Source organism: Anas acuta, chromosome 6 (assembly GCF_963932015.1).
Source record: "Anas acuta chromosome 6, bAnaAcu1.1, whole genome shotgun sequence".
Taxonomy (NCBI): Eukaryota; Metazoa; Chordata; class Aves; order Anseriformes; family Anatidae; genus Anas; species Anas acuta.
Window position 1 is genome coordinate 35570621 of NC_088984.1, and position 14179 is coordinate 35584799.

General features: G+C 36.0%; 1 protein-coding gene across 3 annotated transcripts in view; it reads right to left on the reverse strand.

The window, feature by feature from the left end:
* The window catches only part of HIBCH (3-hydroxyisobutyryl-CoA hydrolase), a 41315-nt gene that overhangs the window by 15289 nt on the left and 11847 nt on the right, over positions 1-14179 (reverse strand). For all 3 annotated transcript variants that reach the window (XM_068686521.1, XM_068686522.1, XM_068686523.1), the window contains 3 exons: positions 5999-6077; positions 1364-1509; positions 258-344 (listed from right to left, as the gene is read on the reverse strand). In XM_068686521.1, coding sequence (XP_068542622.1) covers positions 258-344; positions 1364-1509; positions 5999-6077 — 312 coding nt within the window. The remainder of the gene's footprint in view (positions 1-257; positions 345-1363; positions 1510-5998; positions 6078-14179) is intronic.

The window sequence follows — 14179 nt, forward strand, 5'->3', positions numbered from 1 at the left end:
GGAACCCGTATAGAAAAAACAGAAGGAAAGAAGTTGCTGACCACTACAGGAATGAAAAGTAAAGAAAGACTTTTAAATTTCAACTTTGAGCACTGTAGGCATTAGCGCTACAAAGTACTATTTTAGAGAGTGGAAGGAGTATGAAAACTCATTATTTTATAACCATAAAACAAATAATCAGCAACAGGAAAAAATGATTTGTATTTACATACACTTAACTAACATTTCTGCTTGATTTCAGTAATGAAACACATTACCTTCACGTGGTAAGAGTTCAGTAAGTCTGCAATATTTTCTTTTGAAGCAGATTTCAATGCTATCAGGTCTTTCTCTAAGTCAGGTAGCTAAAGAAAATAAGATTTCATTAAAAGTAAGTAAGGCAAAATGTACTTATTGAATCATTACTGCTATTACAATAGTACTTTATAGTATAAATGAATTTATGTATACACGCATTAACCGTATACATAGAGCTAAAAAAAAAAACACCACACACACAAAACGTTTTGACCAGGTGTTGAAGAAGTACCAAGTAAGCAATACAAGGAGCTGGAGTTCACTTTGCCACAGTGTCGAACCATCTGGATTTGAGCGTGTCTGCAGTGATCAGCAAAAACCTGCTTCCTGAGCAGACCCCTTGTGCATTGCTGCAGCTGAAGCAGGTAAAGCCAGACTTTCTGAGGGGAAAGAGCAGGAGCCTGGCAACCATGCTATGCTCAAAATAGTATCTGTCAGCCTGCATATCCAACCCATTCCAACGGTGCAGTCACAATGACAGTCATGAATCTTTTCATAGTGAAAGAGCCAGTTGCAGTTTCTCCTTCACTTATATTCACTTAAAGCACAGGAACGTTATGACTCTGATTTTATTGAATATGTTAATTTTTACATTTTCTCACAGCTGCTGGAAGAAGCAAATAGGCTATCTATTAAGGAGACTGATAAAGAACACAGTAGTTGGCCGTTACCTAAATTAGAGATTTGTGGTTGTATAAATAACCACTCATTTCAGACACTGTTGTCTAAATTGTACCCAGAAAGCAAACTACAGAAGTGGTGAAGGCAGAGCATACCATTTTTCAAGCAACTTCAATTATGCTCAGCAAATCATGCCCTTAAACAGCAGCATCGTGACAACAGCAACATTTGCTGCCTCTTGCAAGCAAAGCTGTCACTAGCTGAAAAGTGTTACAAGGACAGCCTAAGAGTACCTGACAGCTCCTGTTCCCAGGGCAGGGCCAGCTAAGACAACTGCACCTCTGCGTACACTCAAGTTGCTAAATGTATGCTGGTGGGCTCAACCACTCCAACTTGTCATTGCAGTGCCAGGATGAGCCCGTGCTGGCTCTGGTTAGCAGTTTACCTTTTCTGATTCTACAAAATGTGTAGCGATGCCCGCTTTCAGCACATCTCGTCCTTTCAGACGAAATCCTGTTAATGCGAGGTAATAGCCAATCTTTCCTGAAAGTCTTGGCAAGAAATATCCTCCACCGACATCAGGAAAAAGGCCTGTAATAAGCAAAACAAACAAAAAAAGAAAGTGAGGAGAGAACTTGTCCCAGCCATGCATGTAACTCGGTTATTTCTGCTTGTCTCACTTCCATCTCCCTGACCTGGGCGCAGCTTTCTTGCCCCAGTTTCTCCTTGACTTGGTTTGACATTTCTCTGTCATCTAAACCCTTGCTAAAAGCAAACTCTTGAGCACCTTCCAAATTGTATTCTTTCCACTGGCACATAATTTACAAACATATGCCCGAAGAATCAAGTGTTCTCCCAGCAAACAATGGGCAGAGAATTATAGAATGATTTGTGCAAACTTGAACTGGAAGCTGCTTTTTCTCTGAAATCTTCCATTATGATAAAATCTTACACTGCTTAAGGACCTCCTGAAAGCAGAGGCACAATATGCTGTCTTAATACCTCATCCTTTGACAGGACTATGACTAACCTGCAATTTAAAAGGTTATAAAACTTGCCAGTGTAGTGACTGTCTTACGTTTTTTTACTCCACAGAATACGGTAATTAAAAAAAAAAAGTGAATAAAATATAAAACTTTTAATAAAAGATATAATTGAAAAATATATAGCTTTTACCAAAGCCTATGGAAAACATATTTCATTTTTCCACAGGAAAGCTTAAATATTTTAAGTAGTCACTTTGTCAATATCTACCTTTTTCTGTTACATAATCACCCACAAAATAATTTCAAACACCTTTTGTAACTTCTAGTATACTTAAACTTAGGAAAACTTAAGCTTAGCTGTTTCAGTGTCAGAAATCAAATGGAAAGAAGCTGAGTGTACAGTTACTACTTGGAAGTAATCACCAGTGGAGGATTCATGAGGCTGCAAGTTGTCTGAATAAATTAATTGTGGGGTATTTTTGAGTAGATAAAAAAAAAAGATAAATGAAACAGAAAGCATATTACAAATAAGAAACTCAGAAAAGAGTTGCCAAAGCCAAGACTAACAGGTAAGATTAAGATGTACAGAAGGAGTTTAAATGGTGTTCTGATAGAAAATGGCAATTTTTCACTCTAACGTATTTGCTTTCATTCAAGAAGGAGTCACTCGTATATATTATATAAGGACTTATTGCAAATATTTTGTGATGTAGGCAGTTAGTGGGTCCTGAATATTCCTCTCCCTTGGATGGAATCAAGGGAAGGCTTCTTTAAATCATCACTTCATTGTCTTCTCTCAGTAATCTCTAAAAGTTCATCACTGCTTTATGTTCTCACTCATCTCTCAACCTCTCCTCTGGATCCCTTTTGGTCCTCCCTAAGTTCTGCAGCCTCTAATACATCACAAGTTGTTTTCAGGAGCCACTTCCTATCAGTTAATCCCGCTGATATGGGTGTTGCCCATATTTATTGCCTGATTTATTCTCCATCCTACAGGCTACTGAGACATACAGCTCTTCTAAAACGTTCAATGTCTTGGTGGCACCCTTCAAAAGCCCTAAGCTGTATTATCTCCATCTCATCACTTACCTTTTTTCATTTGCAGTCACTTTATGAATAGTCTACTCCACATTTTACCTTCTCAGTTTGAGCCATCAGATCTATAATGCTGGTGCCAAGACTGCCATTTAGTTTTATATTTCTATTCATCTGTCTCTTCTTGGATTTCCTACTACTGCAAAAGAATTCCTTCATTTCAAAATGGAAGTTCTCTTACAAATCTCCTCCAAAGCAAAAAGGCAATTATATTATTCTTCCTATCCATCAGGACTGCAACAACCTTCTCCTCTTTGCTGTAATTAAAATACTGGTGCTGAACTATTATTCTTCCTGTGGTCACATTAGTTTCCCTTAGATTCCAGAGGAAAAGCAATCTTCTTGTTGGGATTTATAGGGCTCTTTCACACGGCCATACACAGCAAAAATAATTCTAAATAAACTAGAATGAAATTAAGTTGCTTCAGAAGTCGATAAAACTAAACTGAATGAAGATCTCTTTAGTTAGAACAGAATTTACAAGCAGCGTTAGTGAAGGTGTAGCTAATCCACTTTAATTTACTCAGCTGCTTAAGAGTATAGACCACTATAGCTTCTACTGTGTCCTATGTGAGGTTCTTGTCTTCCTTTCCTCTTAAATTTTTACTCCTCTTGTCCCTGTTCTAAGTATTTCTCTTAATTCTCTCAATACTGCTTCTCAGATCTTTCTGCTTACTATTCAGTTTCTCAACATATTCCATATACTTGATTTTTTTTTTCCTTTTGGTGTTTTTAACTAATTATTTTTCAAATGCCTACTAAAATGAGAGAATGAATCTCTGCTGAGCTGACCAGGCTAAAAGCCTGTGCCTGTAACACTGACTTGCAGCCTGAGCCTCGAGATACATCCAACGTGCTTCACTGTAACCCCAACTGTTGAATTGTCTATGTGGTTGCCAAGCAAAAGATAAAGGTACCACAGTATTTCCACCTTTTCTTGCAGAGGCAGCTGGAGATTTATTAGTAAATTACTTATAGAAAGCTAAAAGCTTAAACGGATATACAAGAAAGTGTCTGCTATTACTCTAACAGCACCTTAAAGCCCATTTCTTACAATACGCTTTCATCTTTTGTTCTTCCCACCAAGGAAGGTATTTCCCCATCCTCCTACATCTCAACTGCATTCCCATGTTTCATCTTATCTGTATCAGTTTGAAACTCCTACAGTCTAGAACTTTCATTTGCAAAATGGCATATAAATGTCACCTTTTGTTTATGGTGCTAAGTGCATAAGTAATGGTGTGAAAATGTAGCAGATGAATGAACACCGCTTTCATTTCACAAAGGCATAATGCCTTCTGAAATATATAGGGAAAAATTCAATTAATACAATCTCCAGACATGTTAAACATACACCACAGAGATCAAAACAGCTAAGCCTTTAAATCCAAGCAGATTTCAGTGGTTTGACTTCTAATTGATCCTAAAAGGGTTTTAATTACTTTCTTTCCTAAGCAAGTCCTAAGCTGTTACTTTACACGTCTTTACAGTCTATTTGTGCTTAGTAAGTCCCTGTAAACACACAAAATGTATGTAAAGTACATAATCTTTGTTAGCATAAGGCTACCTGTATCTTACCTTTGAAGAAGAAAAGGTGTCTTCATTAGAATAATTTTATATCCTTAAGAACTACTGTTAGTTTAAAAAAAAAATCTTCGTTTGCTTCAAATAGTTTCCCTGTAGAACTGTTCATTAGCCTCAGGAGTTTACTAAATTAGTATAGCTTTAATACTTGAACTACCTAAGTTTACTACGTTTTCCTTCAGCATAGGAAGATACTGGACACTATAAAAATCTAATCACTAGCAAAACATGTATCGAATTTAGCTGTGATGACATTATTATATTTATTTTCTTTTCCAAATGGATTCCTCATCTTTTCATGTAATTTCTTAGCTTTATCATTACATAATTGGAAATTCTTTTATTGAGGAAGTAATGGCCAATACTCCTTACTACTTATTCTTTGAAGTGAAACTAAGACTGAACTTAAAAGCCCCATATCTGGTGCTATTTAAACTATTTAAGCACCAGTTAAGGTTCTCTATTCTGAACAAATGTGTTCAACGGGGCCATATTTTACAGACCAGCCATATTCTTCTATTTGAGGACATAAAGATAAGAACATTTGCAATCATCCTTCGGTTCCTTACCTCTGAATGATATAAAAACTTAGGAACTCTGTAGCACAGAAATGCAGGATAGGTAATAGGTTTTAAGCAATCTTCGTAAACATTGTTGGTAAGCAGGAGGTGGGAATTAGAGAGAAAGCATTAAGGGAATCCCGAAGTCAGACAGTAATACATTCTGTGTGGTTACCAGTTGGTACCAGTATTGTCTTCAGGGGAAACGTGAATGATTTCTTAAGAAGGTTCACTGTAATCTGACTTTTCTTGAGGCACACCACGCTCTTTATGTAGCTCAGGGTCATAAAATTTTCTATTGTACATCTCAGAGTTGACATAGGTTGTAGGATCAAACATCAGAAAATGCAAGGTACATGTTGCTATTAAAAAATAAAATAAAAAAGTGATCTCGTGCACAATCTGTACACAACTATAATTGATCTACATTACTAATCCACTTAAAAAGCTAGGATTTCTCATGAACATAGCAGATCATGTAGTTTGCCTCCACACTGAGTTCGGAATCTAAAATGGTTAGCACATTTGCACTGGGATCTTCTGACTTTATCTGCTTATGCCTGTAGCAAAGACTTAGTTCCTCACATGTACTTCCATTTTTAAAGCATCATATCCTGATAGTTTTTGTGTCAGTCTAGCCTGTTTTAAGAATCTCAGTGATCAACCTTCCATAATTCAGAGACGAGTTTTTATTCAGTTAATAGAAAATACTTTCAATATATGGTCATTTCCAGATCCTTTTTAAAGCTCTTAAATTACTGCTGTCACTTTCAGTCAACTGTATCTCATCCCGTTTACATGAGCAGTGAAACTTGAAACATATTAACATATGATAATCTGTTAAAATCTACTTACCTATTGCTGTTTCTGGCATTGCAAAAAGAGTCTTTTCTGTAGCAACTCGGAAATGTCCATGGACTGAAAGGCCAACTCCCTGCATATGGAGCACAAACAAAGGAAATGGTTATAAAATTACCAGTGAAAATAATTATAACTGTAATCCTATGCAACACACTTCCTGTTTTGCTCTACAATTAAATAATGTTACATTTACCATGCACATCTTAACAAAATATTAAATGGCCTTTTATGGTTCAAAGACCTGTAAAACATTTTTTACCTTCATGATTTGATTGAAATAGCTTTCCATGCTTTAAAAGATTGCTGACTCATACGGAGATTAACTACAAATAGCCCATGAGTGACAGCAATAACAGAAACAAGTGACCCCATTTTTCTCCATTAGTCTACTAAGCAAGTTGATATTCTTTTGCTAATGTTATATTATCTATAACTTTTGCACATACTTCAACAAACCATCATCAGCAACAACAAAAAAGCCAATACTTTTAGAATATAGATGAATTGCATGAAGCTGTAATTATGCTTTTAAAAGAAATATTAGCTATTATTATTATGTGATAATTACCAACTTTATCAATACAGAAGTATTTCAAGCAGGAAAAGCCTCCAGCATTATTCATTAAAATTCAAAGTCTGTGGTTAGAAACTCTGTCTTCCTTAACCCTGTAGTTCTCCAAGTCAGAAATAAGATGCACACTGCGAAGTACCTAGCCTTCTTCTCTAGCAGACTTTTCTGATGAGGTATTTTCTTCAAACCTGCAAAGCTCCTGGTTTTGCCTATCATATTTTCTGATTTAGGCACTGAGCGGCAGCAAGGCCCAAGAAAAGGATGTATCTCCCTTTCATCAAAAAAAAAATACATCAGAGAAGCGTTCAATAGGCAAAATGACATATTTAATAATACTGGGATTACTCAGCACAGCCACAACAAATGGGTAAAGGATCCTCACTTCTTAAAGCTTATCTACATAATACACACCAACACAAATCTGTAGATCCTAGCTAGACAATCCTAGCTAGACAATCCTAGACAAGTATCCTCTATTGAATATTTCACAAGTGTCATTATGCAAATATTTTCTCTCACTTTGTTTCAGCTTACTTCCTTTCCTCACTGTTATCCTCCTATCCAACCAATTTTTGTATTAAAATTAGTATCACTGCTTAAAAGAAGTCAAAGTATAATGAAGATGTAATTGATTTTTAATTAACATTTCTACTTGTTTAGATATTAGAAAAATGGCAGCTAAGGTTATTAGTCTTCACAAACATCTTCACTATATTTCAGACTTCCCAACAAAAACAATGGCATTAGTTGAGTGATAGCTGCTTGGACCAACATTGCATGTTCAATAGGCTTTTAAGAAGAGAGTAGAACATCTTTTCATTTCACTTATCTACAGGGATCTTTGGGTGAGTTTTACATTAAAATTTAAAAAAGTTATCTCAAGCTAATAAAAATTACATCCATTTCTTCGCACCATTCTTATGCACTCTTTCCTGGCCCCTTGTACGTTTCTGCCCAGCAAAAAATTAATTGCCACCACTTATTCCATTAGGGTGATGCATGATTAAATCTGAAAACATCTTAAAGTTTTTTTCTGCAAAATGATTATCTGCCATTCTCAGTTTTTAATATAAATTTATGAAGCTTTTAAGATTCCAGTCTAATTTTCTGAGAAATGGACCCTTAACATTTCTAGCTATTGTATTTGATTTTGTATGCAGAGCCTAAGCCAAATCTATACACACAGGGAACTGCTGTTTCACGGAGGCAAATGGATTTTGAGCAAAACCTGAATCTTATTTGCATATGGTACAATCTACATCTCATTCCTTATCTGTCCCTCAGCTCTTTCACTTGACTGATTGTAGATCTATCTCATCTGAGCAGCAGCAAAGGCAGTAGCCCTGTATGTAAAGCTTCATTTATTCATTAAAAAGCTCTAGAATTCTTAAAGGAAGTAGAAATGTGACTTTGGCACTTTCAACATTTTATTGTATTGCACCAGACTATTTTCATTGCATTGAGCAAAGTCTTTCCTATAGCAAGAGAAAGCACAATACCTGTGCTATTTTTATGCATGTTCAGCAGTAATGGCAACTTCTTTACAAAGATAAATTGAAATAAAATAAAGCAAATCCATTTTGCTTTTTCTAAACTGCTTTGTTGTTGTTGTTGTTGTTTTTCAAATGCTGTATCTAAGAATACAAATACCATTTATCATAAAACATTTTCCTGGCTTATTTTCTAGGTAATCAGTAGTTTGTATAAGAAAAAAGATTCAAATTTTCAACTTGAGTTCTAAGTACTAAAGAATGGAGTGTGAACTTCACAAAGATTGCTTCTCTTCCAAGTTTGTTCTTTTTACAGTGATAAAAATAACTGTAGAGTTTTCCTCATAAAAAGTTGAAAGGAGTAATTTTCTTTTGAAAGAATTAAATCAGATTTCACTTTTTCAAGTGCCTTAGCCATAATTGGATTTGTTTTCTAGATAGCCTTCAAGTTTTATGGTATAGATAAGAGCTTAATTTAGATACACATTTAAAAGACTAAAATTGTATTTTCTTCTTAGTCGTTGTAAAGAAAATGGCACAAATACATCTTTATTTATTTGAAGATCGTTTTGAAATGATCCTACATTAAGATAAAACTAGGAGAGAAAAATGAGTTAACACTCTGAGGGTACAAACGCCAGGAATATATTAAACTGCTGATCATATGCTTTCATGTGTTTATTTGCAGCTTCCCAAATGGTTATTTTAATAACTTTCACTGTATGTGTTTAACCTTCTCCATCTAATCCAGAGGAAAGATGTGTATTAGTTTAAAAGTATCCTGTATAAAGAACAAACTCTTCCAATCAGAAGTCTAAATGCATTCCTCCTCCATTTCTGGATATATATATATTCATATATGTATATATGTGTATATGTGTATATATATATATTTTATTTTTTTTTAAGGATGTACATATATGTTAATTTTAAACCAGAACCTTACATATCTAGAGTCCCATCTAGGAGGTCCTTCACACTATTAAAATATCTAAAGTAAGGCTATGTTCACTTAACCTTAAATGGCCCCAGCATTTACACATAGAAGCCTAAATGCTATTATGTCTTCATAAAAATGTGCTATACCCTGCACTGTGAGAGACCTCCCTTTCATGATCTTCAAATATGTACTAAAGGTAATTTCTTGCTCCAGACTTTCCCAAGATACATTTAGCCACTACAGTAAAAGACAATTCAAATTTTTATAAGTACATAAACATGAAAAGAAGGACAAAGGAGAATATCCATCCTTTATGGAGTGTGGGGGGACACATTGACAAGAGATGAGGAAAAGTCTGAGGTATTTAATGCCTCCCTTGCCTCAGTCTTTATTGGTAAAACTAATTCACCTCAGAGTACCCAGCCTGCTGAGCTGGAAGCCCTTATAATCGGGGGGAAATTGTTAGCAACCAGTTGAATGCCCACAGATCCATGGGACCAGTGGGATCCACCCAAGGGTGCTGAAGGAGCTGGTGGAAGTGCTTGCCGTGTTGCTTTCAATAATTTAGCAGCAGTTTTGGCTAACCGGGGAGGTCCCAGCTCACTGGAGGTTCGCAAATGTGACACCCACCTACAGGAAGGGCAGGAAGGAGGATCGGGGGAACTACAGGCCTGTCAGCCTGACTTTGGTGCTAACAAAGGTCATAAAGCAGACTATCCTGGCATGGACAGGACAGCCAGGTGATCAGACCCAGTCAGCATGGGTTTAAGAAAGGCAGGCCCTGCCCAGGGCTCGGGAAGTGGTGGTCCCTCTCTACCTGGCACCAACGAGTCCACACCTCAAGTACTGTGTCCAGTTTTGGGCCCCTCACCACACGAAGTCCACTGAGTTGCTCGAGGGAGCAATGAAGCTGGTGAAAGGAGTAGAAAATGAGACAAAAATGGAGCAGCTGAGGGAAGTGGGGCTGTTTAGTCTGGAGAAGAGGAGGCAGAGGCCTCATCACCTGCCTGAAAGGAGGCTGCAGCGAGGTGGCTGTCGGTTCCCTTTATCAGGTGACAAGGGATAGGACAAGAGGAAATGGCCTCAAGTTGCACCAGGGGAAGTTTAGACTGGACATCAGGAAGAATTTCTTCATGAGAAATGTGCAATAAAGGCATTGGAACAGGATGCCTAGGGAGGCACGTCTATTTAAGAGATGTGTGGCTGTGGTGCTTAGGGACATGGTTTAATGGTGGGCTTGGAAGTGTTGGGTGGATGGTTTGACTTAATGATCTTAGAGGTCTTTTCCAGCTTAAATGATTCTATTATTCTGTTTCTCTGGTGAATCAGCGTTGGTTTTTAATCCAGATCATTTATCTTAACACTGGCAAGAACCTTTTTTTCTTTTTTCTTTTTTCTTTTTTTTTTTTTTTTTCTACTGGCAACTGCATGTTTTATTTTTGTAAAAATGAGACCAGAAGTTAAGGTGCTTAGTAACAACCAACCAATTTAAACAATCTTTCTGTAAGGTTTTTTATATCAGTAAATCAAAAACATATAATAGCAGAAATGGTGGTCTGAAAATGCATTACTGCAGATAGGCGATAATAATGTGATCGCAATTTATAAATTTACTACTGTATAGGTATTAAAATACTGATCTTAATAAATGTAGTGTGTTACAACTTTACTATTAGAGCACACCTTATGAAGGTATGAAATATTGTTTGCAGATCTCTTAGTTCTGTTCAAATTCATCAACAAGCTTCTGAAGAAGCCAGCAGAGTATCTCAATTTTACTTCCCATACACATGATTTCAAACTCAGTGCAGTATGTCAAATGTCATTATGTAACAGTGTATGGAAAAATTTATCATTAGTTCCATATTTTTCATGATGAATACAGAACCTTACTAAAGTACTTTTCTGATGAAAAACAAAGTATAGACTACTGATATAAACTGAGCAATGGAATACAGCTACTATAAATCTCAGAAGTATGCTGTATTGTCTTAAATTGAAAATGACCCACATTAGTCATTCAGAGAACTCAACATATCTAAGAAAGTTAATAGAAATTGAGGGCCACCACTACAGAAAACCACACAGTGCAAAATAAATATGCCCATCTTGAATGACATACAACAAAAAAATGATGCTCATATTCACCAGCAGCATTAAGCACTGGAGTTACTAACTGAATAAACATCTGTTCACACACAGACAAGGAGACCTGTCTCACAGCAAAACCATAAACCGTATTTGTTTACTAAATAACCTAACACTGCAAAGGAGTCACTGCCTAGGAAAGCTTAAGAGACGGAATAAAAGAAATACAAACAGAAAAGGAGCTCATCTTCAGTAGGCTGATAAAGACTTTTTAGCTGTACAAGCAAACAATTTCATGATAATACTGATATCAATACCATCTGCAGTGAAAGTCCTGTTGGGAATAGTTCAAATGCGATGATTAGACATTTTAAACTAAATGAGAATGCAGTTCCTGGTAGGGCCAGAACCACAAAAGAAATGCGGCAATCAACAAGACATACTGGGCATAATATAACGAAGGGCAAGTATATCTGAACACAGATGTGTAAAAAAGACAACGTGCAGTGATTTTTGTCTGCTGATACGTTCACAAAAGCATTAGTTGGTAGAGTAAACAAGTGAAATTGATTGAGGGAGCACCAGAGGCTTATAGCTATGTTAGATCAAAAATCATTGGTATAAGAGCATTATCCCCTGCATCCAGACACAGCAAATCTTAAACTGAATCAAAATTAATCTTTGTTCATCATTAATGTCATGGACCACTCCAAAGAGTATAATCTATTTTTGTCAGTAGATACTAGCAGGGACAAGATGATTTATTGAACCAGAGCAATATTTTAGAATAGATCTGGACTAAGAATATCACATTCCTTAGTTGATGACATATAAATCAACTTTATACAAATATCCTAAAAAAATCATTAAAAACAGTGCTTTTGGTGGTCTTTTCAATCATTATTGTGTTATTTTAAAATATAAAATATTAATTTAATATACAATTTAAATATGAAATATTCATTTCCACATACTGATTATGTGCTAGAGCATCCCATTCCAAATTTCTACAGGCATACAGAAGAACAACCGTCTGGATAACATTACCTGTAATAATATCTGACGTTTCAGTCTGAAGTGTTTTCCCTAAAGCTTAATGTCAAACCTGGAAGAAAGTTTGTGCTGTGAATGACAACCAATATTTGGTGAATGCTCTGCTGATGCTTCATGGCACAAACCAATGGCAGAATTCATTCCAGTTGTGTGTTTCCTAAAGTTTACTTCTACCTTCACCACAAATTCAAACATAACACGAAAAACTTCCCCTTAATTTATTAATATCTTCTGTGATGACCTACAAGTGTAACTTGTTCTCCTGACTTCTGATTATTTAAACAGATTTGCTCAACTACATTAATAGTAATCATTTAGGTCAATTTCTTCTAACAGTAAAACTTGAAAAAAATCATAGAGGCCACACCAGCACTGCTACAATGACTGTCTTTTACAAACAAAATTTAGATTCAATTTTGAAAATCCCTGTTCTGATTTTGCTACTAGCAGCCAAAATTCATGCAGAAGCAGCAGTGGCAGTCAAACACATGCCTTCAGAGTAAGGAGGCAGACCTTCTTGCTTCTTCACTATTCTTACTGTGACTTATTTATTAACTATCTTTTTTTAAAATTATTGTTTCTAAAATTCTTGAAGACAAGCGTTGTTCCTCTGCAACACCTAAAAATGTAGCTACTGCAAGAAATACAAAGATTTGGACTAGCCACATCCGAACAGCTGCAGGGAAGGCAGGAAAGAGACGGGACCCATTTCAGAAAGATGCATCAACACACAACTAAGCTTTTAGGTTTTCTGTTAAAACTGAAGAAAACACTTTTTGTTCTTAGAGATGGGCACATGCAACTTTTTTTTTTCTTTTTTTTTTAAAAAAAAAGGAGCGTAGTTATTTGGGTGAAATGTGCAAACTAAGGGAATTTTGTCATGATGTTCCATTTCTTAGGAAAAAAATGCTTAAAAAAATAAAATAAAGCAGACATTAAAACTAACTGAAGGAGAAAATAAGCATTCACAGTCTTCTGGGAAATAAGAAAAATTAACAGGGGATGGAGAAGCAGGCAAAGATAATTCTCTTCAGAACTTTTGTCCTTGATCTATAATAAAGGGAAGGAAAGGGAAATAATGAGATGAGAAAATTCTCAATATGAGACTCTAAATGAAGGCCCAGAATTAAAGAAAAATAGTAGAATTTCTAGCAAGAAAGACTGTGGTGCTGAATGGTAAGAATGAATCCGTGCAGAAGCACACAAAATATCTGCGATGACACTAAACAGTGCAAGGGTGCAAAAGGTTTCCATGAAGCCATACAGAAAACCTCCTATAAACATACACAGGTTGCACGAAAATAAAATAAATAAATAAATAAATAATAATACGGAAAGTACAGCTTAGAACCTCAAATTTAGTCACAGAGTAGACAAGTGATGTCTACTCTCTGACGTGATCTCTACCCCGTTACACTGCACAGAAATGCAAAAAACATTTGTTCTGTGCTTCAAAAATATTCAGTGCAGTACAATTGTACAATGCCAGCATGTATGCTAAGGAAGTCTGCCTTTCTTTCTACGTGTAAAATAGTGGCATCCGTTCCTTTTTGTATTGTCCATTGAAGAATGTAGATTTGACAGAGGGACTGGAGCTTTACTTTCTGTACCACTACTGTTTTCAAACCCGTAGTTTAAAATATTTGTTTTCAAGACAGTGCTTTATGGTTGGCCCTTTGGGGAATAACATCATGTGCAAATCGTTGAACATTCAGTAGTTATTTTTTTTTATTGATGTCAAAAACTGCTGATGTTACAGTCCGATTAGCTACAGAATGAAGTGTGCCATTTGTCCCTGGGATCAAGCACAGGAGCTTAGCAGGCAGACCCACATGCCAGATGGTCAATATAGCGTAGTATCCGCCAAGAGTGCATCCTGTTTCAGTATTGCTTCAGCATTGTTTTCAACATCCTGTATTACAAAAGCTAAGAGGTACACAAGTCAACCTCACAAAGGTTTGTTTCAAAGTACAACAGATAACTACTTCCAAAATCTCTATCCTATTTTCCAATAAAAGCTTGCTTCAGCTTTG